Genomic DNA, 21,403 nt, shown 5'->3' with positions numbered 1-21,403 from the left:
ACCCGGGGGGGGGGGTAGCTCAGTGCTTTGAGCATTGGCCTGCTAAACCCAGGGTTGCGAGTTCAAACCTTGAGGGGGCCATTTAAGGATCTGGGGCAAAAACTGGGGATTGGTCCTGCTTCAAGCAGGGGGTTAGATTAGATGACCTCCTGAGGTCCCTTCCAAGGTCTCTTCCAACCCTGACCTTCTATGATTCTATGAACCCCCATCTGGGGGTGTCCCCTCCCTCCTGCAGAGCCCCCAGATTGGGGGTTCCACCCTCCCCCAACAGAACCCCCCAATTGGTGCCCCCTTCCCGCACAGCACCCCCATCTGGGGGTGTCCCCCACACCCCCCTCCTGCAGAGCTCCCTGCTGGGCGTGTCTCCCATGCCCCTGCAGAGCCCCTCCCCAGCCAGGGGGCTTTGTTGGGCATGGGGGGCAGCCCTGGCTGGGGATGCCCCCCCATGGCTCCCCCAAACTTGGGGGTGCCCGATCCAGCCCCAGCACGTGACCCCTAGTGGGAGGGCTGCATGCACGTCGAGAGACCTGGGGTGGGCCCTTGCCAGGAGTGGCCCGTTGAACACCCCAGTGCAGGCCGCCCGCGGTCGAGGAAGGTGTCGAATGGAGTCGCTTTGTCCCCACGGGGGGCGAGGGCAGAACAGCAGCTTGCGGCAGCCTGACGTGAGCGGCCTGCCTGAATCGTGGTGGCAAGGCAGACACCCGAGGGTGCCAGTGACAGGACGGGCGGGCTGGGTCGTTCTAGGCGGCAGCACCCCTAGAGCCAAGTGTCTGGCCCAGCCCAAACCATCTGGCTGCAGTGCAGCAGAGGGGGAGGGACAGGCTGTTACCACAAATGGCCACTAGGGGGTAGCAGAGCAAGACGCTTTATTGCCCAGTCGTTAATGCTGGCAGGGGCTGGCCGTGGGGCTGAAGGGTGGTGGCGAGTTGCACTGTCCAGGAGTCAGAGGGTCCATGGGGGCAGCGGCTGGGGATCCCTCCCTTCAGGCGGAGCAGAGCAGTTCCTGGCTGCTCCCCAAGCCCTGCTCCTCTGTCAGCTCCTCCAGTGTCCGGCTGCCCTGTGGCAGGACAACCTCTGCGACCTTGCAGCTGGGCAGGAAGGGCTCCGAGCCTGCCAGGACCAGCGCCTCCTGCAGGGTCTGTCTCTGATCGTTGCTGAGCTCCGGGGTGTCGTAGTGAATCCGGATCCAGGGTGAACCTACAGAGATGGGGGGCAGGGGCTGAGACACTTGTCACCCCCTGCTGGGCGTGGGGAAGGACAGCACTGGGAGGGAGCGGGGCTCTTGGGGTGCACCTGCCGGGGCTGGGATGGGCAGCAAGGGCCTCGTTTCCTGGGCAGAGATGGGATCAAAACAGGACCCAAAGTAGAACCAACTGGTTCCTAACCCAAGGGAGGGGAGGCAGGCGCGTCCCAGGTCTTCTTGGGGTCTCAGAAGTCATGGGCTGGGGCTCTCCAAGTGGGCACCCCTCCTCACGAGTCCCTACCACTCCCTCCACCTGCTCTAATCCCAGCCAGTTACCCCGTTTGCAGTTTGGTAGGGGGTAGTGCCCGGGTGTCTCTCCCCTCCTCAAGCCAGTCTCCAGCCCAGGGGCCCTCAGTCCAGAAGTGCCACCTACACCCAGGCAAAGGGAACCCAAGTGAGCCCCCAGGCTCTGGACTACTGAACTGGCATTGCCAGCTGCAGAATAACTGCCAGGCAAAGGGCACTTGGGCGCAGCTCGGGATGGGTGCCCCAGAGCAGGTCAGATACCATGGGAATGGGCAGCGGAATAAAACCCTAAGATAGACAGAAGTCCTGGCCGGACTCTGCCCCCTTGTCTGGCCCCAGCAGCAGACCCCAGGGCAGGCAGCGCAGAGCAGGGGGTGGTTGGAGAGCCCTGCATGTTGGCGCCCTGGGCGGGGCGCGCTTGGCTCTTACCTTTAGCCACGCGCTGCCCCACCGTCACCAGCAGCTCGGCCCCCACAAGGTGGTTGATGGGCTGCCCCTTCTGGGTGCGGCCGGCGCCCAGCTCATGCAGCACCAGGGCGATGGGCAGGGCCTCGACCCGCTGCACTGTGCCTGGGGAGAAGGGCGGAGACGGGCCAGCAGTTACTGAGGCACCAGACCAGCCTGCGAGCCGGGGTCACAGGGAGCACAGATGTGGGGATGGTGGCGGGAATCTGGGGACATGGAGGTGCGGGGGGCAGCACAAGCTGCCTATCCCACTGGCCTGCCCTCCCCTCTTGCCCAAGGGTGTCCCTCTGGGCCCGGGCAGGGGGCACTAGCCTGGGCCCCTCTCCCCAGCACCGGCTCCCTTGGTTCCTATTGCGATGAGGGGCAGAGAGCAGCTCCTCCTGCAGGCTGGGGCTGCCCCACCCTCGTTGCCCGCCCCTGCTTACCGTCCTGGGCAGCGGGCAGCTCCTCCTGGGCCCGAGCCCTGCCGAGCACCTGGTAGCGCTGCTCCTCCGTTCCTGTGCACAGGGCCCGGGCCACGCCGGCCTCCACTCCCTGGGCCTGCAGCATGGCCTGGAACTTCCCCAGCGCCGAGCCATCCGCCAGCGTGGCTGCGATGCGGGCAGCGCCCTGCCCCACCGAGCCGGCCTCCCCGCACTGCCATAGCAGACAGCCCCCTGCGCAGGGAGAGAGGGGCTGGGGTCTCGCTCCTACCCACGGAGACCCCCCTCCCTCCCGCAGCCCCCTCCCGCCCCTCTGCCCCAAGGTGCTGCTCCTCGTCCCGTCGTCCCCGACACGCCCTGCCCCCAGGCTTGCCCACGGGCCCCGTTCCACCCAGTCACCGTGCTGTGACGGGGAGCCCAATGGCCATAGCCGCTCTCAGCTACTGGCCTCCGCCCCCCACTTCTCCTCACGGGTGCGGGGGGATATGACTGTAGCCTGGCCAGGGGCAGGAGGGGACAAAGGGCTGGCGCTAGGAGGTGGCCGCTTTGTGTGGAGGTTCACTCGAGCGCCTCCACGTCGGCTCCTCACACGGCCCGCGCGTCTCACTGACCTGGCTCCGGCTGTGGGGGGGCCTCGGAGCCGCAGTCTGACCCAGATAAGAGCCGCACGGCCCTGGGTGTGGGGCATGTGGGGGGGCAGGGGCATGGGCCTGGGGCTGCTTGGGCCCCCCGCACTACGGGCAGGTACAGGGTCTGCCAAGGCTCCCCACAATTGCCTGCCCGGCTCTTGTCATGGCTGGGCTGTGGCTCCAAGGGCCCCCCCAGCTGGAGCCGGGTCGGGGAGAGCTGCGCTGGGGGAGAGCTGGGCAGGCAGCTGGGGGCAGGCAGGGGGCTGCTTTCACCCCCACCTTTTGGGAGGGCTCCGGCATCCTTGCCCCGGCTGGGGTTGGGGTTAGTGGGGGCCAGCCTGCAGCCAGGGATTCTGGGTGGCTGGAGCCAGGGCTCGAGCTGCCCGCCTGCCTGGCCTTCGGGGGCTGGAGCTGCACTGCCTGCCGTGCTGGGGGCCGCGCTCAGCTGCTTACCTGCCTGGGGATTCAGGGCTGAGGGGAGTGGGGAGTATTCGGGTGGCCCGGGGCTGGTGGGGGGGGTCTGGGCTCCGGTGGGGGAAGGAGGGTGGGAGGTATGGGGCCCCTGGGCAGATGGGGCGGTCCAGCTAAGAGCTAGCCTCCCAAAGCCCCCGGGTCACCTGCCGCCCATGTTCATGGCATTAACCCTCGGGCAGCTGTCGTCTCCCCCAGCACTGCAATTCCTGAGCTCCCCACACCTAGCGTGGTGACCAGCTGGTGCAGATCCGCCGGCCCCTGGCCCTCCAGGCACTGCAGGGCCTCCAGCACCTCCAGGGAGTGGCCCACGCGCTGCCCAAGAGGCCCATCCATCTTGCTGAGCATGGCCACCGTGCAGATCCCCAGCTGGCTGCCCACCGACACCTGCAGGGATGGGAGGGAGGGGCCGAGAGTGTTTGGGACAGCTGGGCCTGGGGACAGGAGCCTGGCGTCTCCCCAGGGGACGGGGGGCAGCTCTCACCCTGCATCACCATCTCACAGGGGCTGCAGACCGTGTGGCTGGCTGAGGGTCCCAGCACCCCTCCCTTCCTGCCCTGCCTGGCCTGGCCTCACCCTGCCGTCCTGCTGCACATGGCAGACTCGGCTCCCCAGGAAGAACAGACCTTTCTCTGGGGGTTGTCTTGGAGTGACGGACACGTCCCAGCTCCCTTTGTGCCAGAGCACAGGTATGGGAACGGGGCACGGCTCCCGGTGTCAGGGACCTGTAGGAGGCCTCTAGCCCCATAGGGAGAGGGCCGGGGAGGCCAGTCAGCATAGGGATTGTGGGCGGACAGGAGGCGCCTGCAAGCAGAGTAGGGAGGAGGTCAGGCCACTCGGGGCTCCTGGGGTGGGTGGGGATGGCTGTGCCCCCTGTCCCAGGGTTGGCGGGTCTGGGTGTTCACCAGGCTCTGGGCCAGGGTCCGGGCGCTCTCCAGGCTGGTGTAGAGGGCAGCGCTGCCAAACTTCACGTCCAGCACCAGGGCCGAGACCTTCTCTGCTGCCTTCTTGCTCAGAATGGAAGCTGCAGAGTCAGGGGGAGGCCGGCTCAGAGATGGGGAGGCCTGGGCACCTCCATTGCTGGGGCAGGGCGCTGCTGCCCCGGGGACTGCTGCCATGCCCTGCCTTGATTTCTGCTCTCTGGCTCCCACCGACCGTCTCCCCTCCTGCGAGTCCCCTGGCCGACCCGCTGCTGGGCAGTGACGCCATGCACGGCACAAGGGGTGAGCTCTTTGCTCTGAGCCAGCCCAAGGGGAAGGAGTTCACACCAGGGCTGGTGGGGGCTGGACTTTGGGGTGAGAGGTCAGCTCTCTTCTCTCTGAACGTGGGTCTCCCAGCCCAACGGGCAGCCTCCTGGGCCCCCCACGGTCCTCACCATTCCCAGTCCCCCCTGGATCTCAGACATCGCTGACTGGGTGAAGAGCGCTGGCTCCCACTGCGCCTTGCGGGCTCTGCCACCCCAAGGGGGCAGCCACAGTGTAGATTCCAGGGACGCCTGCCCCATCAGTGCCACCCCACTTTCCTCTGCCCCCTGCAAAGGCCCCGGGGGAGGCAGCCAGGCGTCAGGGTGGGGGCAGTTGCTGTGGTACCTGTGATGAGGGGCAGGCTGTCGATGGTGGCCGTGACGTCCCGCAGGCCGTAGAGCACCTTGTCTGCTGGGACCAGATCCTCGCTTTGCCCCACAATGCAGCACCCCACACATTCCAGGATGCTCCTCATCTGCAGCAGTGGGGAGGGGCTGTCAGTGTGTGACCCCATGCACCCCCCAAAGCCAGGTGCGGCCAGTTACCCCAGCAGGGCCCTTTCTGGGCAACAGCCAAGTGCCAGGAGGTGGGCAGAGCCCAGATGCCTGCCCCTGGTGATGGGCAGAGGCACTGGGCGCAGGATGCCCAGCTGTCTGAGGGGCTCAGTGAGAAGCCTGGATGAGGGGAGCACCAAGGCACTGACTGGCTCTCCCCCGGCTCAGGTCTCCCCCTGCCTCCATCAGACACCCCTTTCATGGGCTGAGCCCCTATGGATGCTTGCTCTGTGCCCCCTCCCATTGTCCCAGAGGCACGGGGCACCGGATTGGGGGCAGCACAATACCAGGCAGGCCCTCGGGTCTCCCTCCCCTGGCACGGACTCAGCCCCTGCCGCGGCCCCCTCACCTGCTCGGAGCTCTGAGAGATGTTGAACCCTGGCACGGACTCCAGCTTGTCCAGCGTGCCCCCGGTATGGCCCAGACCCCGGCCACTGATCATGGGCACCTGGCAGGGGAGGAAAAAGCCACAGGCCCTGGTGAGAGGCAGCCGGGCAGGAGAGATGGGGAGGGATGAGCCCCTTTCCTTGGTGCCAAAGGGAACGCACACCGGGCAGAGGCTCTGCCAGGGCACCCATCTCTGCTGGCAGTTGTACAATGGCAGACCCAGGCCAGCAGCAGGGCACCTGGGTGTACCCACTATCACGCTGCCAGCCCCACCTGCTGAGAGACACAGGCCTCTCCGGGTTCCTAGCACACCCATCTTCAACTCCACCCTTCTAGGCATGGCTATGGGGACCCGGGCAGGCGCGTGGGGTTGCCATGAACCCCTGGGCCCCACTCGGGCCTCTGCGCAGGGAGCAGAGGCTGCTGGGCCCTGGCACTCACCTTGCAGCCGCAGGCAGCCAGGGCCGGGGCCAGGGGCAGGCTGACCTTGTCTCCCACGCCCCCTGTGGAGTGTTTGTCAACCAGGAGCCTCTGCCAGCTGTCAGGCCACTCCAGGACCCTTCCCGACACCACCATCTCCCGGGTCAGAGTCAGCGTCTCGTCCGGATCCATGCCCCGCAGCCGGATGGCCATCAGCATGGCCCCTGGGGGACAGAGCCAGGGCTGAGTACCGGGGGTTGGAGGCAGAGCTCGGGGGGATGCGCAGTACCTGCACTGATGGGAACTGGGCAGGGTGTGATGGTCCAGGGTCGCACAGGTCTGGGAATGGGCAGGCTGGGGTGTGTTGTGGGGAGAGGAGGGGATGGGCGGGAGTCCACCCAGGGGAGCAATTAACTCCAGGCATTTTAGGGCCTCCTGTCCTGGGCAGAACCAGCCCATCGCTGCGTCGGGGCCAAAGCAGACGGGGCTCCCCTAGGATCCACGTCCAACTCAGTCTGGGAGCCCATTTCTCAGCTCAGAGCAGAGACCCCTGGTCCCCATCCTGCCAGGGACCTGCCTGCCCCCTGTGTCCCCTGTCCCCCCAAGACCTAATCCCCATCTCTCCAGGACCCACCTGCTCCCTGCATCCCCCACCCCCAGGACCTAACTCCTGTTCCCCATCCCTCCAAGGACCCGCGTGCCCCCTGGGTCCCCCATACCCTCAAGACCTAACCCCTGTCTCCCTCCCCTCTGGACTTGCCTGCCTGCTCTGTTCCTCATCCCCCCAGGACCTAATCCCCATCTCTCCAGAATCCACCTGCCCCCTGCATCCCCCACCCCCAGGACCTGCCTTCCCCCTGGGTCCTCCATCCCCCCAGGACCTAACCCCTGTTCCCCATCGCCCCCGGACCCCCCTGCCCCCTGGGCTCCCCATCTCCCCAGGAAGTACCCCCCTGGGACCACCCCCCCGGGACCCTCGCGCCCGCCCCCGCCGAGGTCCCCGGGTCGGCTCTGGGGGTGCCCGGCCCATCTCACCCATCTGCCCCTCTTGGAGCCCCCCGCGGGTCACGGCCCGGACGAAGTGGCGAATCTCCTCATCCCGCAGCGTCTCCCCGTCCCGCTTCTTGCGGATCAGCGCCGGGAAGCTGCTGCCCGAGCCCGGGCCGGGCCGGTCCATGGGGCCGGGCGCTGCGGGGACAGGGCCGGGGCATGGGCGGCAGGCGGGGGCTGCGGAGGGCGCTGCCCGGTCCCGCGGGGCGCTCAGCGGAGAGACCCCAGGCGGGGACTCGGGTCCCGGCCGGGAGCCCCCTCGCTGGGACATGGGGCGAACACTGGCCCGGGGCCGGTCTCCAGGCGTCCCTGCCCCGGGCAGCTCCTGGCCCAGCCCCCGGGGAAGCCGCTGGCTCTGCCCCGACCGCGCCCCTCTCCCGGGACCAGTCCTGGCTGAAGGGGCCCCGCTGCCCCGGGCCGTCTCGGGCCGGGAGAGGTGTGTTGGGAAACTCCCATGTGGCTCAGCCAATCGGGGCTTAGTTAGAGTCACCCTGGGGACACCCGGCCGGGGGGGAGTTGGACGTCCTGATCCAGCCCCGAGATCAGCCGTCTGGCCGGGTTTAAGGTGACCCTAGCCCGGTGAACCCTCCCTGGGGTGAACCCCCAGGGCCCCCTGCAACCATGGTTCAAATCTCAGGGCACTCAGAAGACCCAGGCCTCTCTCCCTCAGAGGTGCGGTTTGCCCTGATGCCCTGGGCCAGAGTTCCCCGGCAGCGCCAGGCACTGGGCCCTCTCCCCTCTCAGCTGGGGTGTGGGTACTGTTCAGGGGGACAGGTGCCTGTGAAATCCCCATTCATTAAATCCAGTTTCCTGGCTCTCTTCCCAGAGGATGCTGGCAAGCCAGGGAGCTGTCCTTGTTTGCGGGGCATGGGGACAGGTGGGCTGCCCAGTGTCTGAAGTCCAAGGGTATGTTAGAAGTAATTTTTTTCTCTCTCTCTGGCTGGTCAGGTGACCTAAATTGGCCTTGTGAGGCTGGTCAGGTGACCTAAATCGGCCTTGTGAGGCCCATTTGGGCAGCTCCTGCCCTCAATGAGGTCACGGCTCTATTGAGGGTATGCAAGGACAGTAATAGCTTAATGCCATCAGCCAATGCGGACTGGGCCAGAAATCCACCCGCCTAGGCTCTCTGTAATCAGCTGCGGACCTTCCATCTCTCTCCAGGTACTTATATGACCCAGCCATAGTTCTGAGCTCCTCACCCTTGTTACTGGATTTGTGGCCCCAACTCTCCAGTGAGGGAAGGCAGTGCTGTGGTCCCCATGTTACAGAGGGGAACTGAGGCACCGGGAGACACAAGGACGTGGCCAGGGTCACACAAGGAGTCTGCGGGGAGTCAGCTTAGATCTTCAGAGTCCCTGTTCAGTGCCTGCAAAAGGAGACCACCCTTCCTGAGCTCTAGACACAGGGGCCCGTCGCACGGGGACGGGACCAGAGGGAGGACTCAGGGAAGACACAAATTGCGGGCTGGGGTTGCACAGAGTCGGCCAAGATTAAATCCAAGCCCAGCTCAGCGTGGCTCGTACTGGCTCGGCCGTGGGGAGGTGATGTGGGGAGGAAAGTAACAGTCTCAAGTTGCAGTGGGGGAGGTCTAGGTTGGATATCAGGAAACACGATTTCACTAGGAGGGTGGTGAGGCACTGGAATGCGTTACCTAGGGAGGTGGTGGAATCTCCTTCCTTACAGGTGTTTAAGGTCAGGCTTGACCAAGCCCTGGCTGGGATGATTTAGTTGGGGATTGGTCCTGCTTTGAGCAGGGGGTTGGACTAGATACCTCCTGAGGTCCCTTCCAACCCGGATACTCTATGATTTTATGACGTCCAGCTGAGCCGGGCTCCTGTTGAGAGTGGCGGATGCCATAACTTACTGCGAGTGTGGTTATTAGATGTGTGCATGTGGGTTTATTGTACCCAGCCACCAGGGGCAGCGTCTGCATGGTGGCTTTTGGGCTGGGCTGGGCTGGCATTGGCTTCGCTTTGCGTTTCCTTCAGTCACATTGCACACGCTCAGGGCCGGCCATCTGTGCAGCTGCTCTGCAGCAACCTGCAGTTGACCTCGGTGTCAAGCAGGAGTGAGCTCTGCCTGGGTGAGAGGGCGGAGCTGTCTCCATGGCAGCAACTGAAGCAAATCCTCTGTTTAGGCAAAGCCTTAGAGGTTGGCCAAGTGTCATGGGCTTCCTGTGGGCTTGGGTGGGTTGCCTGTTCGGCGCCCATGGAGTCAGCCCGTTCGAGTTCTGTGCTGTGCAGCTGCCAGTCAGGGATGTTCCACCCGGTCGTCATCTCAGTTTGCCACCTGGAGCTCATTACGGCTCCTGGAGAACAAAGCGTTTGCTGCTCGGCGGGAGGGAGCTCCAGGGCCTGGAAGGGCTGGTCTGTGCGTTGCTGGGCAGCGGGACTCGGCCCAGTTCTGATTGGCAGCTGTTGTTGCTGGTGTTGATTGTCAAGGGGTGCTCCCCTTGCCGCTTGTCTGGTGCCCCCTCCTGGTCACGCTGGGGATTAGCTCTCAAGGTCGACGCCCCTTCCCATTGGCCATTATCTTTGAAAACTCGTGGCGAACGGGGGAAGTCCCGGATGACTGGAAAAAGGCTAATGTAGTGCCAATCTTTCAAAAAAGGGAAGAAGGAGGATCCTGGGAACTACAGGCCAGTCAGCCTCACCTCAGTCCCTGGAAAAATCATGGAGCAGGTCCTCAAAGAATCAATCCTGAAGCACTTGCATGAGAGGAAAGTGATCAGGAACAGCCAGCATGGATTCACCAAGGGAAGGTCATGCCTGACTAATCTAATCGACTTTTATGATGAGATTACTGGTTCTGTGGATGAAGGGAAAGCAGTGGATGTATTGTTTCTTGACTTTAGCAAAGCTTTTGACACGATCTCCCACAGTTTTCTTGTCAGCAAGTTAAGGAAGTATGGGCTGGATGAATGCACTATAAGGTGGGTAGAAAGCTGGCTAGATTGTCGGGCTCAACAGGTAGTTATCAATGGCTCCATGTCTAGTTGGCAGCCGGTATCAAGTGGAGTGCCCCAAGGGTCGGTCCTGGGGCCGGTTTTGTTCAATATCTTCATAAATGATCTGGAGGATGGTGTGGATTGCACTCTCAGCAAATTTGCGGATGATACTAAACTGGGAGGAGTGGTAGATACGCTGGAGGGGAGGGATAGAATACAGAAGGACCTAGACAAATTGGAGGATTGGGCCAAAAGAAATCTGATGAGGTTCAATAAGGATAAGTGCAGGGTCCTGCACTTAGGATGGAAGAACCCAATGCACAGCTACAGACTAGGGACCGAATGTCTAGGCAGCAGTTCTGCGGAAAAGGACCTAGGGGTGACAGTGGACGAGAAGCTGGATATGAGTCAGCAGTGTGCCCTTGTTGCCAAGAAGGCCAATGGCATTTTGGGATGTATAAGTAGGGGCATAGCGAGCAGATCGAGGGATGTGATCGTTCCCCTCTATTCGACATTGGTGAGGCCTCATCTGGAGTGCTGTGTTCAGTTTTGGGCCCCACACTACAAGAAGGATGTGGATAAATTGGAGAGAGTCCAGCGAAGGGCAACAAAAATGATTAGGGGTCTGGAACACATGAGTTATGAGGAGAGGCTGAGGGAACTGGGATTGTTTAGCCTGCAGAAGAGAAGAATGAGGGGGGATTTGATAGCTGCTTTCAACTACCTGAAAGGGGGTTCCAAAGAGGATGGCTCTAGACTGTTCTCAATGGTAGCAGATGACAGAACGAGGAGTAATGGTCTCAAGTTGCAGTGGGGGAGGTTTAGATTGGATATTAGGAAAAACTTTTTCACTAAGAGGGTGGTGAAACACTGGAATGCATTACCTAGGGAGGTGGTAGAATCTCCTTCCTTGGAGGTTTTTAAGGTCAGGCTTGACAAAGCCCTGGCTGGGATGATTTAATTGGGAATTGGTCCTGCTTCGAGCAGGGGGTTGGACTAGATGACCTTCTGGGGTCCCTTCCAACCCTTATATTCTATGATTCTATAATTCCCGTGCTCGCATGCCGTCACACTGTCTCTCTCCCAGGTCTGCAGCAATTCTCTCATCTCAGGACCTGCAGCGTCCTCTTTGTGACTCCGCCCTCCAGCCTGGTCATTCGCCAGTCCCCCTTTCTGGGGTGTATCAAAGTCTTTCCTTCAGCAGTCCTAGGTAGTCTTCCCATTCACTCCTCAGGTGCCACTCCCTCAGCAGCTGGCAGGGGAACCTGGGCTTGCCCTCTCTCCCGGTTCCAGTCCAGGGACCCTCAGGCCAGCAGTTCTGGGCTTCATTCTCCCAGCCCTCACTGCACCTTTCCTGGCCTGCTTCCTACAACTTCTGGTTTCCCTCCTTACTCTGGGTGAACCACTCCCAACCCCTCTCCCTCTTCACAGGGAGTGGCTGCCCTTTCCCAGCAGCTACCCCTGTTTGTTGCCAACTTCCTGGATTTATAGGCCCTGCCTAGTCCTGCCCAGCTGAACCTGCTTGCAATTCATTCCCACTCCCTGGCTCTTGCTCCAGGTGCAGCCAGTGGGGTTAATAGGCCTATCTGGCCACCTTACAAATTTCCAGTCCTGTGTGGTATGGACGCCCCATCACACTGACCCCTGAAGTGATCAGGGAGGATCTGTAGTTTTCGTAAAATATAATTCATCTGCCAAGCGTGCTTATAGAAATAATAATAGGAAGTAGGAGAATAGAAATAATTGGGTTGTAAGCTTTGCTATAGTAACCACGAAAGGGCAGGTACACTGCAAGTTGCGCAAGTTAGAGGGAGTTTTGGTTTTTTTTGGAAGTTGGTAACTAACCAGTAAGACTGCAATAACGTATAGGAATTGTTAAGATGTTGGGGTAAGTTACCATAAATGCAGTATTGATAGCTGCAAGCATGCTATGGCTAAAATGTTGTAAAATATAACAGTATATATTGTTTGGGTATCTGTGTTCTAAACGTCAAATCTAATCTCAGCTAAGTAACATGGTGTTGGGATAAATATTAAATTGATCACCCTGACAGGAGGCGAGTGTTGACTCTGGACTGATCTTGAGAGAGCTGCCTTGGGTCAACCCATGATGGATAAGCTAATGTGCCCAGGCTTGTTGATTAGAGGTAGATTCAGCTCATGGTAATTAAAGCTGTGGCAAAAAACCTACGTTCTGCACCACGTATTCTGAAGTGATCGTAGCGGCTTGTGCACTGAAATTTTGAAGTGCACTCTGAGTTAATATTTGAATCATATTCTTTTTTGATTCTGCTTGGCTCTGCAATGCCCTGACATATTTTTCATTCTGTTATTTTTGAGATTTCACCTATTTAAATGGTTCACCCTCAAGTATGCTACTCTGTTATTTTATGTGGGCATTTTAGCCTTTTGCTGTAGTGAACTCCTTTATGTACACAAGGTAAAAGGTCATTGTGAATGAATGCTTTATATCTCCAAAACAACAGAGCTAATTTAGTAACCAGAAAGGGAGTGGAAATGCAAACAGGCTGTCACGTGTTTGTGAGCCAGCCTGAGACTCCCATGCACTTTCTTCAGTTCAGGGAAGTCAAAGGATTTAGTCCCTGATAAAAAGGCCTATAAAAGTTGTGGCACTCCCAACGGTGATGCAAGAGTGTGAGTACTAACCTCAGGGCAGATTGTTCAAAACCAGGGCACAAACCCTAAGTTGGTTGTTAATTTGAAACTGAGGGCATGGCTACACTTGCAGATGTAGAGCGCTTTGAGTTAAACCAGCCCTTGGAGAGCGCAGTAGGGAAAGCGCTGCAGTGTGTCCACACTGACAGCTTCAAGGGCACTGGTGTGACCACATTAGCAGCTCTTGCAATGCCACAGAGCGCAGTGCATTGTGGTAGCTATCCCAGCATGCAAGTGGCTGCAACATGCTTTTCAAATGGAGGTGGGGGGGGGATGTGACAGGGAGTGTGTTGTGTGTATGTGGGGGGAGAGAGAGTGGGTTTTTGGGGGGCTGAGAGCATGTCAGCATGCCGTCTTGTAAGTTCAAACAGCAGCAGACCCCCCTCCCACCTGACTTTCTCTCACACACTCACAGCAGCAACATATCACACTAATGGTTGCTTTGTCCCGGAGCAGATAAGCAGCCGGCTGTCCGAAACGGAGCTTTGAAAGGGCATATCCCCATTCCTACAGCTGAGTTCAAAACAATGACAAGGGTGGCCACTTGACTTCAGGGGATTAGGGGACTTTTCCGGAGGCCAATCAGAGTGCAGTAATGCAGCACCTTGTTCACACTGACGCCGGGGCATTTCAGCTGAGGCGCACCCAGCGTTATGCTTCTTGTGGAGGTGGATTACCAGGAGCGCTCTAGCAGCAGAGTTCCGGTGCTCTAAGTGCCTTGCCAGTGTGAACGGGTAGTGAGTTAGGGTGCCTGGAGCTGCTTTAATGTGCTCTAACTTGCAAGTGTAGCCAAGCCCTGAGATTTTCACCAACCAACTGCTCCAAGTGGCAACTTTGCAGGCACTTTATCAGCTTTAACACAAAATCACAGACCGACCTCTTGGACACACTTGTCTGTCTTGTCACCCAGGTGAGTGAATCTCTGTGATCACCCCTTACATCAAGAACCGCAGCAATATTCCCGTTATTCCTAATCCCAAAGGACCAGGCAAAATAACCAGAGAGTTATTTACAAGGTTAAAGCGAGCAAGCATAGGCCAGGTCTACATTATAAACGTATATGGGTCTAACTACATCGCTCAGGGGAGTGAAATATCGAGACCCCTGAGCGATGCAGTTACACCGACCTAACCCACACTGTAGACAGCACTAGGCGATGGGAGAGCTTCTCCTGTTGGCATAGCTACCGCCTCTCAGGGAGGTGATTTAACTACGCCGATGGGAGAAGTGTAATACTATAGCATCTTCACTAAAGCTGCAGGTCTATACATGAAGAGAAGCCCATAGACACATCAGTGAGTTACACCCATAGGTTTCCAAAGGTAATATAGGCTTCAATAATCAGCAAACTCTATTTGTCCTTTAGGGCTAACCCAGGCTAAGTAGCTGGGGACCTCTTGCTTATGCCTAGAAACACCTCTCCCCCCTCAGCCCCTGAATCCAAGCAGCATAGAGATACCTAGTTCCTTTGGCTTGAGGTTTTTATCTCCCTCCTTCCCTGTGCTCTGAGCTGCAAACTCAGCTGCTGGGATGAGTCCCCTTGCCTGATTTATCTTCAGTGGGAGGAGAGCAGAACAATAAGAGTCTTTAGTCCTGTTTGATGCAGATGGTTTCTCAATCCAGGGGAGTTTCCAGTTGTAAAATCCAAACTGAGCCGGTCTTGTATCGATGGGTCTCCTCCTTCAGGAGGGGCGTAGCAATTTCTGTAGCTCTTCACAGTTCCCTTTCCTGAATGGTAATTCATACAGTCACAGAGGCTCACCCTCCACCCGCTCAGATATTACATTCGAATACGGAACACAGATTATAGAATCATAGAATCATAGAGTATCAGGTTTGGAAGAGACCTCAGGAGGTCATCTAGTCCAACCCCTGCTCAAAGCAGGACCCAATCCCCAACTAAATCATCCCAGCCAGGGCTTTGTCAAGCCTGACCTTAAAAACCTTTAAGGATGGAGATTCCACCACCTCCCTAGGGAACCCATTCCAGTGCTTCACCACCCTCCTAGTGAAATAGTGTTTCCTAATATCCAACCTAGACCTTCCCCACTGCAACTTGAGACCATTACTCCTTGTTCTGTCATCTGCCACCACTGAGAACAGCTGAGCTCCATCCTCTTTGGAACCCCCCTTCAGGTAGTTGATGGTTGCTGTCAATCCCCCCTCACTCTTCTCTTCTGCAGACTAAACAAGCCTAGTTCCCTCGGCCTCTCCTCGTAAGTCATGTGCCCCAGCCCCCTGATCATTTTTGTTGTCTTCCACTGGACTGTCTCCTGTTTGTCCACATCATTTCTGTAGTGGGCGGCGGGCCCAAAACTGGATGCAATACTCCAGATGTGGCCTCACCAATGCCGAATAGAGTGGAATAATCAGTTCCCTTGATCTGCTGGCAATGCTCCTACTAATGCAGCCCAATATGCCATTAGCCTTCTTGGCAACAAGGGCACACTGCTGACTCATATCCAGTTTCTCGTCCACTGTAATCCCCAGGTCCTTTTCTGCAGAACTGCTGCTTAGCTAGTCAGTCCCCAGCCTGTAGCAGTGCATGGGATTCTTCTGTCCTAAGTGCAGGACTCTGCACTTGTCCTTATTGAACCTCATCAGATTTCTTTTGGCCCAATCTTCCAATTTGTCTAGGTCACTCTGGACCCTATCCCTACCTTCCAGTGTATCTACCTCTCCCCGCAGCTTAATGTCATCTGCAAACTTGCTGAGGGTGCAACCCATCCCATCATCCAGATCATTTATGAAGATATTGAACAAAACCGGCCCCAAGACCAACCCCTGGGGCACTCCACTTGATACCGGCTGCCAACTAGACATTGAGCCGTTGATCATTACGGCCCGGCAATCTAGCCAGCTTTCTATCCACCTTATAGTCCATTCATCCAATCCATACTTTTTAAACTTGTTGGCAAGAATACCGTGGGAGACCGTGTCAAAAGCTTTGCTAAAGTCAAGATATGTCACGTCCAGATATACGAGTTATTACAAGTTAGATTAATGCAGGCAGCGGCTCACAAGCATTCAATAGAGTCTAACTGCTAAACATTTTCTTATAATTGTAATACCTATTTTATTAATATTAATCCACAGGTGAGTCAGATTGACTCCAGCTATGTATCTGCTAGTATCCAGGTGAGACATGGGGATCTTAGCATGCACTGGCCCTTGGCCTGCCAGCATCACAAAAAGAAAATAAAAATATTGGAAAAAACAATTTAGCAGTTAAAACTCTGAATGTTGGCGTTACCTTCACAATTTAGGGCTCCCAATCGCTACCCTCCCTGGGCCTACGGTTCAATGTCTCTCTATGGCTTGGTGCAGGGGTTCTCAAACTGGGGGTCGGGACCCCTCAGGGGGTCACAAGATTATTACACGGGGGGTCGTGAGCTGTCAGCCTCCACCCCAAACCCCACTTTGCCTCCAGCATTTATAATGGTGTTAAATATATAAAAAAGTGATTTTAATGTATAAGGGGGGTCGCACTCAGAGGCTTGTTATGTGAAAGGGGTCACAAGTACAAAAGTCTGACAAGCCCTGGGTTGTGGGACCTTTTCCCAGTGAAAGACCCTTTACCCAATAATATCCTTAACTTGTATTTATTAACAATTAATCAACAAAGTTCACTAAGCACACAATGCTTACCACTCCCGATACGGCAGACTAACTTCTCCTGATGGCCAGTCAGGATAGGATTGTCTGGGGTTCTGGCTTCTGCACGGAATGATGGTGCAGAGTATTGAGTTCTGGAAGGTTTGATCTTGGGCTGTGTCCAGTAGTAAGGTTCCAAAGAACTTCCTTTTGGACCTCAGTTTATATAGTTAAACGTAGGTCCTGCTTATCTGTACCTGAACCAATCATTTTTACTAAAGTATTATAATACAATATTTTAACCAATCCTAGCACATTGCGAAACAATTCTTTAACCAATCCTAGCACACTGCGAAACAATTCTTTAACTAGTCCTAGCACATTACCCCTCTACGTACAAGAGTAAATTCAAATATTGTGAAGCCAGTTATGCAACAGACAGAAACAATTTAAGACCAGACAAAGTACAACAAAAGGGAACTATAGCTTTCCCAGCTTGAAACTGCTGATATGTGTTTCTGCCAGAGAGAGTGTTATCTTGCAAAGTTTTCCTTTAAACATCTTAATGTCTGTCTGTTGATCTGGCCACTGTTGGCGCTATACTTCCTTACGGCTGGAATGCTTTCTTAACAACCAGATATTCTATTGTTTTGTACAGTTTAGATGGGACGTGACACTCCACTTTTAGCTAATGGTTGTGTGACGGGGCAAGGCCAGATGGCTATAGAAAAGTAGTGGGAGATAGATATATTAGCTCCAGGCTAAACAAATCCCTGGTACCAGGTTAAGTGAAATGGAAGCTGCTCCAGGTCAATTAAGACACCTGGGGCCAATTAAGAACTTTCCAGAAGGCAGGGAGAAGGCTAGGTTGATTGGGACACCTGAAGCCAATCAGGGGCTGGCTGAAACCAGTTAAAAGCCTCCCAGTCAGTCAAGTGGGTGTGCGTGTCAGGAGCTCTGGAAGGAAGTTGCGCTGTTGGAGAGACTGAGTAGTACACACCATGTCAGGCACAAGAAAGGAGGCCCTGAGGTGAGGGTGAAGTGGAGCTTGAGGAAGTGAGGGCTGCTGTGGGGGAAGTAGCCCAAAGAATTGTACGTGTCATGTTTCTAAAAAGTCGTCTACCATAGCTGATACTATTAGGGTCCCTGGGCTGGAGCCCAGAGGAGAGGGTGGGCCCGGGCTCCCCCCGCACACACCTTTGCCCCCTGATTAATCACTGAGACTGGGAGACAACAGAGACTGTGCAAGGAAGGATAACTTCTCCTCACCTCTCCCTCTGGCTTATGATGAAAATGGCTCAGTAGACTGTGAGACAGAGACAGTAGACTGAGAGACAGAAGGGTTACGTGCAGGGTCACAGTGAGCCTCTGAGGCTAGTGAAATCTGCCAGGAAACACAGGACCCACAGAGGCAAGGACAGAGCTTTGTCACAGTTGCTACTACTGCTCCTCAATCCAAAAAGGCCTTAGACTACAGAGGTTCCCTCTGAAAAACATCAGGGACCAAATAACTCTCCAGTTGATTTTGCAGGATCGCTGCTTCCTACACAAAAGAAAAACCAATATAATAAAAAATAAAATCAGAGCAAGAGACTCACATTACTGGTCAAGTATTCCAAGGTTATTGATGATTATTATAATTCTAACAGAGGGTCCCTTTCCCTTATCAGCCCCAGGTTTTGGGGACAATGCAAAGCACCAACCGAATTATGAAATTAAAAGATGGTTAAGCTGGTGCATTGGTATGTGTAGTAGAAAGAGAGCCTGAAACATAAGGCCTTGTATCAGAGGACTGGTGTGAGGCCTAAGCCCTTAACTAAAGGAGTGGTCAAGCTTTGCTGATATAAAGCAAAGAAGCAAAGTGCGCAGAAATCAGGCTCTGCCTGCGTGCAAGCTCACAGAATCTGACAAGACCAGGGCTGGTATTGCAGAAACACAGAATCTTAAGAGGTGCTAGGCACAGAGCACTCATACAAACACATTCCAGAAGGGTGGTACCAGAACACCTTGGGACCAACACATTCCCTAAAGAGAACAGGAACACGCTGACTTATCCTAAAGATAAGATCAGAATAACAGTGCAATGGATAGAGATGAACAAGGTGATGGGTGATAAGTGGCTACATCAGAGGGTGTCAACTAACTACGTCAGAGGGGCAGTACATAACTTGTTTGTATTGATGTGTAAAATGGAGTCTCAGAGGGAATGTCTTTGGCTAACTGAGTGGGGAATGGAAAGTCCCGCCATTCACTGAGCTGCGTCCATTGTCATAGGCATACATGTCTTAGTATCCCCGTAGTCTTCCAGGTGCAATTACCGTGCTTTGTTGACAATAAACCTGGCTGGGCACCTTCGCACCTTAACGGATCTTGTGGTCATTGGGCGGTTCGCTCAAGGACTGCTGTGCTGTCTGTCTGTGCAGAGCTGGGACAGCACACAGAGAAAACACACACACAGCCAAACATCTACCAACAGTATGTTGCTGTCAAAAAGAGAAAAAGGAAAATAAAACACAAAAACCTTGGAGGTTGGTAGCCCTTCTCATATGATGTGTCAGAGCATGGCTGGTGCCACACGTGCTTAAAATCATATCACATTATTAACAAGCTTAGTTTAGTTGTATAATAAATTCAAATCACTGGTAACAAACAAAACGTAAATAGGTTTTGCCTTGCTAATTAATTAAAGCTGTACCAGGAGGAAGGTCTGTCCCCACAGAGAAGGGCCACAGATGAATCCCAAATCCTGGTGGGGCTGCTCGTCCTGCATCAGCAGTCTCCATGGTGCGCTCACCAACCAGGGCCTGGCTGAGTCATTTGCTTTGCACCTACAGCCAGGCAAAAATTCACATGCGACGTGCCACACGTAGAAAAAGAAGTTTTCACTGAAAGCAGCAATCAAGAGGTAACTTTTGGGACTGAGATTCAATTTCACATCAGTCAGAATCCAACCTTGTAACCTGTGACAGTCATAGCATTTGGGAACTGTTTATACATGTCATCCTAAGGAGCTTTAATAACCAAAATATGTTGCCTGTCCAGCTTGTATCAATGAAACTTTCGTACCAATGTATAATACTCCCACACATATGTCAGGTCTGTATGCAATAGGTATTCAGTTGGGTAACAAGAAACAAAACCAAATTGTGTTAAAAATGGTGGTTAAAGAAGGCTGATCAATGGAACACCCAAATGTGAAGAGCCCTGCCTACCAGTATTCATGCAGGTGCAGTGTCTCTGAGGTGATCCCCCTGTGTGTGGTCAGGAGGAGAAATAAAACGTGCAAGATGGGTCCAAAGGAGCAGCAGCTGGTATGTCATCATGTCTGGTGTAGTTGACAAGGTGGAAGATTCCATGCAAAGACTAACCTATACCCTGAATGCTTAGTATTGCCTAGTAACTCACTGAAAATGTTATAATTGTTGGGGGAACCAGCTGTGCTGTTATCACTCCAAAGCTTTGTTTTATATCATTGTTAAAAACTATTAGAGACCCACAGGCATTATTCTGGTTCCTGTTTTTGAGAACATCACCTGAAAAAGAAGATCAGGTCACTGCTAATTAGTGAAGTGTTGGGGCTACTGTCAAGATTATCACCCTAACAATGGGGGTCTGTTGACCCCTTACATGATGATGGAGAGCTATAGTTTTGGGTAAAATATAATTTATCGGCTAAGCATGCTTATAGAATTAACCATGAAAGTTATTGAAGCTGTAATAGGAAGTAGGAAAATATCAATAATTGGGTTATTGGGCTTTGTTATTGTTAAAGGCCTGTGATATTAATGTAAGGCCTTGTGTGACAGTCATGTTAGGGAGGGGTTTTTGGCTGAAATGATCAAGGCCTCAGGACATAACCTCAGGTCACAAGTTATGTCTTCTCATTGTGTGCAAGTAAACAAACAATCACAAAAGGACAGTTACACCATAAGTTGCACAAGTTAGATGCGGCTTTGGGGTTGGTTTGTTTTTTGCAATTTGGTAACTAGGCAGTTAGATCGCAATAATGTATACGAATGATTAAAGAATGATTGACAGTTTACTAATATTAGTGATTAGAAGTAAGGTTATGAACACCTGGAATGCCTCATGTGGGTAATAGGCAGGTATTAATCTTGTTATCCATGAAAATGGATCAAACATGGTTGTGTATCCGAAGAGTGACATAAAGAAGGGGTATGAAAAAATCCAATCTAGTTCCCTATTTTTGGGTTCTGCAGGTTCCTCAATTGTTGTCAACTAATTTGTGGCCTTCTGCAATATTTCACTGTCTATGTCCTCATCTCTTTATGTCTTCTGATTGTTGTAATTACTGTATGTTGTAAGTCTGTCATGCTTCCGGGTGGGTTAAAAGCAGTGGCTCTGTGTGGGGCTTTCTGTTGTTTGGGTATACTGATGAGTAGAATCACATGGTTTTTAAGTAAGGGTTTAATTGAATAAATATATGTCACAGATCCCGCCAGACCCACGGTCCCTTCTGTGGAGCCCACCTTGGTAAAGAACTTGTGATACCTGACAAATAGTGTATGTGGGGGATTATTAATAAACATCATAAGTGTGGAAAGTTTATAGTTTCATTGTTTGATTGGGCGAGACTGGAGTCCCCATCTGTGCACAAGGAGGCTGTTGAGAACGGCAGAGGCTGGGTTTTCACTGGGGTTGAATTGGTTGTTAAAGCTGAGCTTCTTGTGTTAGTTTTTGTGGAATAAATGGGCCCAGAGAGTCAAAGGTGTTACCAGGACCCTGTCACTGTACAACACTAGACAGGAAAGCATACTTCAGGGTTTGGAGGATAGAGACCTCAGCCTGCTTAGTCACATGGCAAACACTCCATTAACACCCTTCACAACGTTTTATAAAAGACACAGAAAAAGAGAAGGAAAAACAGTGAAAGCATTTGGAAATGAAAGAGTTAAGGAAGATTTTCATTTGAGGACTCTCCCTTACTCCCTTTTCCTGGAGTTGTAGAGTTTTATAGCGAGAACCTGTCTGACGGGCTGGTATTAGGTGGTATTAGATAGTATTAAAGATGGTCCTGACTGTCCTGTCTGGGGA

The 21,403-nt window shown here is 54.6% G+C and overlaps 1 protein-coding gene across 3 annotated transcripts; it reads right to left on the bottom strand.

Annotated features, from left to right (window-relative positions):
* Window positions 1-849: 849 nt before the first annotated feature.
* TYMP (thymidine phosphorylase) lies at window positions 850-16,418 on the bottom strand. 3 transcript variants are annotated; one of them, XM_048836919.2, is made up of 10 exons: window positions 16,403-16,418; window positions 7,117-7,269; window positions 6,103-6,305; window positions 5,624-5,722; window positions 5,066-5,195; window positions 4,382-4,500; window positions 3,701-3,863; window positions 2,380-2,610; window positions 1,919-2,059; window positions 850-1,197 (listed from the first exon to the last, which is right to left on the bottom strand). In XM_048836919.2, exons 2-10 carry the CDS (start codon window positions 7,256-7,258, stop codon window positions 983-985), a joined length of 1,443 nt encoding a protein of 480 aa, XP_048692876.2. In that variant the 5' UTR covers window positions 7,259-7,269; window positions 16,403-16,418; the 3' UTR covers window positions 850-982. The 3 variants fall into 3 exon arrangements, with proteins under 3 accessions (XP_048692876.2, XP_048692875.2, XP_074980703.1); XM_048836918.2 differs by lacking the exon at window positions 16,403-16,418 and having other exon boundaries at window positions 7,117-7,538; XM_075124602.1 differs by lacking the exons at window positions 850-1,197; window positions 4,382-4,500; window positions 16,403-16,418 and having other exon boundaries at window positions 1,926-2,059; window positions 7,117-7,540.
* Window positions 16,419-21,403: the final 4,985 nt, after the last annotated feature.

Source organism: Caretta caretta, chromosome 1 (assembly GCF_965140235.1).
Source record: "Caretta caretta isolate rCarCar2 chromosome 1, rCarCar1.hap1, whole genome shotgun sequence".
Lineage (NCBI taxonomy): Eukaryota > Metazoa > Chordata > Testudines > Cheloniidae > Caretta > Caretta caretta.
This window is presented reverse-complemented; position numbering and strand designations above follow the sequence as displayed.

Bases quoted from the DNA above. Each gene is read 5' to 3' on its own strand.
- TYMP (XM_048836918.2), bottom strand. From the start codon at position 7,402: ATGTCCCAGCGAGGGGGCTCCCGGCCGGGACCCGAGTCCCCGCCTGGG. The intron at 6,306-7,116 runs GTGAGATGGGCC...TCTGTCCCCCAG, and splicing joins GCTCCAAGAGGGGCAGATGG to GGGCCATGCTGATGGCCATC. The intron at 2,060-2,379 runs GTAAGCAGGGGC...CCTTCTCCCCAG, and splicing joins GCTGCCCGCTGCCCAGGACG to GCACAGTGCAGCGGGTCGAG.